Consider the following 3,224-nt stretch of genomic DNA (forward strand, 5'->3'; position numbering starts at 1 on the left):
TTACGTTAAACATAAAATGATAAAATAAAATAAATTTATACTCTAATCATGCAAACAATGCATAGAGACAGATAAACATAACATAAAATGAGTCTTGAGTCCAACGTATTACGCAATCAGTCTCTATTCACAGTCGAGAAAGCAATTTAGATACATTAAGAACTTGAAAGCACAACCATTTCTTAGCTTGCACTACATGTTACAAACAAAAATTTCAGAAAACAAATCAATTGCAGCTCTGAACTAAATTTACGCTAAGGAATATATAAATACAACACATGATTAGCTTTCATGAAGTTACCCGACCTCCATCGTCTAGCAGTGTGATTAATTCATCCTCGATATATAAACCTGTGACTTCACCAATGTATCTCCAATTCTAAACCCAGGCATTACCATAAACTCAACTTTGCAACTGGTTTGTTCTTCACCATTCCCAGCTGTGCCTTCAGATAACTCCTCAACTGATTCCATGCAAACATTTGAGAATTCGCATCCCTTATTCACAACAAATATTTTCGCTTTGGGATCAATTGAGGATGCAATCCCTTGTAAAATCCAAATCCACTTCGCCATCTTCACAAATATTTGATAAAATGGTGTTCTTGGATTCTTGCCACTCGATACAAAAACCCTCTGGTCCAAATTGCCAAAGAATGAAGCTTCCATCATCGGATGAACTACTAAAAGATACTTCTTTCTGCAGAATTTCGCAAAATCTGAATCCGGTTTATGTACCAGATATACGAACGGATCATCAAACTTCATGATATCATGCACATTATACGAATGAAGAGACATCCCATGAAACATCCTTCTTGCAATGTAGGCTTCAAATGCATACTTCTTGTGGCACCTCTTGGAATAAGCAACAGCAGCTTCAATTGAGGTTGCGGCAAGGTCTAAATTCCAACCTGAAGCTTTCATTAAGCTAATGACTGGCTTCGCAAACTCATGAATGGACTTTGAGGCTGCTTTGAAGCTATCCTCAAACATTTTTACATCCAAAACCCTCACATTATTTGTTTCAAGACTTTGCTGTGTAATCTTATCAGCCATAATGGCATTCCTCAAATGCAAATCTTGCAGTTCTTGTTGCAAATGAAAAATTTCCGATTCTTTCACTTCAACTTGGGACTTCAACTTTTGTAATATCTTCTCATTGACTTCAATCTCTGCTTTTAGAACATCAGAACAAGAAGAATCGAACTTGACTTTTGTTAGTTGCTTCTCCTTGTACATTCGCTTGGTCTTGCACAGTGCTTCAAGCTCAGCCACAACAAGTTCATCAGCAGCTTTAATCTTTTCTGGGTCATAAGGAATGTGAGCTTCTTGAAGCTGAACATAAGCTAATTTCAATTTAGAAACAATCTCAAATAACTTCATAATCTCCATGTCACCACATTCATTACTCTTACAACGAACTTCAATGGGTTGCGGATGGACTTTGACACCACCACATTCTGTCTCTTCAACTTTGTTATCACTCCCATCTTCGCTCATAGTCATGGAGACATTAATGTTGTTTGGATTGTGGTGATTAGAGATTTCAGAGTAAAACACACCGATGGATCTAATCCTGCAAACTTTCGCAAATTTGCAGACGATCTCGGATATATTCGAAGGGGGTTTTGAGGGTCTAGTAATGGTGGCACATTCCATTCCTTAAGAGATCAAACCCTAAACTAATACAAGATCCAATAATGTGATCTAACTACCACAAATACAAATCTCAAAACCCAAATAAAAATATTATAAAGTGATTCTAAAAGTAGGGTACAAAATGAATATTGCATCCATAAAGTAGTACCCCAAGATGATAAACCGGGATTCCCGGAAAAATCCCCTAAATCCTGCTAGTGGCAAGATCCAGATTAAAGAATTCAATTACGGTTTTAGTTCATACTGTTTAATTATGACTTTAAAGATTGATTAAACAAATATGAACCGCAACTGTTTCAACTCAAAGAGAAGATTCAAAAATACAAATTAAGTAAAGTACTAACCTTTACACTAAAACCCCTCAGAAACTAAACATAAACCGCCCAAGATTGAAACTTTAACTAAAACCCTCCATCAAAGATAAACAAAACCAATAGAAACTGCCCAAGTTTGAAACTTTAACTAAAACCGCATCAAAGACTAACCAAAACCCAGAAAAAGAAACTGCTCAAGATTGAAACTTTATCTAAAACCAGGCAAAACCAAGCATCAGAAACTGCCCAAGAATGAAACATTAACAACATTTAGAGCACAAACAAGAAAACAAAGCTAAGAAATAATGATTTATGTAACACTAAACATCAAAAAAGAAACAGAACGATAAGTAGGGAAGAAACAAGTTTAGCATTAAAGAAAAAACCAACAATGGCATTTGGATTACCAAAAACTCTTGCTGAATACAAAGATTTGGGTTTGGCCGTTGTGGTTTGTGATCTGAAACGATGATTTCAAGGTTCAAAGGCAAAGTTGTAGTGGAGTGAGTATTGTTGTTTTTTGTGCTAAAAAAGAAATAGAAATTTTTTCTTGGCATTTAGTAATTGTAGTTTGAAAGAGTTGATATTGAAGTTGGAAATGGAAATAAATTATTATATTTTGTAAAAGAAGTGAAACCGGGAATCTGTAGTGGCTCAGAAGTTGCAGGAGGAGCAGCAGACAGCAGTATTTGTTTGAGTTTTTTTATTTTTTTATTTTTTTGCTTTCACCACTAGAAATACTTTCAAATATTATTTCAATTAATTTCCTAAAATGTTAAAACTTTGAATACAAACTTGGATTATTATTCATTTAAATCTTCAATAATTGTAAATCTTTCATACTTCAAATTTAATGATATACTAAAAAGAAAAAAGAAAAACAGAGAACAAACAACAAATCTTATAATATCTAGGCATTGGTTATATACCCAAATTGTGTACTTACAAAATAAGAAGCGCACGCGAATTTCTTTCCTCTTCTATATCACCCACTCTCACGTACTCCAATATTTTTAACTACACTCTGCACGAGATAAATATTCAACATAATTTTCAACTTTTCTTGTTGGAGCTATTTCTATTTTATTGGGCTCAAATCATGTCAACCCAAAGGCTGTGTGTAGCCCATACTAGCTTCAAGCCTCACCAAAACTCCTTTTTAAATCCTACTATTAATTTTATTGAATTTAAAAATATATTATAAATGCAAATTATTATAAACGACTATTTGTATTAACACCTTCAACG

At 34.1% G+C, this 3,224-nt stretch overlaps 1 protein-coding gene across 1 annotated transcript; it reads right to left on the reverse strand.

The window, feature by feature from the left end:
- Positions 1–327: 327 nt before the first annotated feature.
- LOC116123693 (protein GRAVITROPIC IN THE LIGHT 1) lies at positions 328–1,662 on the reverse strand. The gene has a single exon (XM_031409436.1). It carries the CDS (start codon positions 1,660–1,662, stop codon positions 328–330), a length of 1,335 nt encoding a protein of 444 aa, XP_031265296.1.
- Between the last annotated feature and the right edge of the window lie 1,562 nt (positions 1,663–3,224).

The sequence above is a fragment of the Pistacia vera genome, unplaced genomic scaffold (genome assembly GCF_008641045.1).
Source record: "Pistacia vera cultivar Batoury unplaced genomic scaffold, PisVer_v2 Contig144, whole genome shotgun sequence".
Lineage (NCBI taxonomy): Eukaryota > Viridiplantae > Streptophyta > Magnoliopsida > Sapindales > Anacardiaceae > Pistacia > Pistacia vera.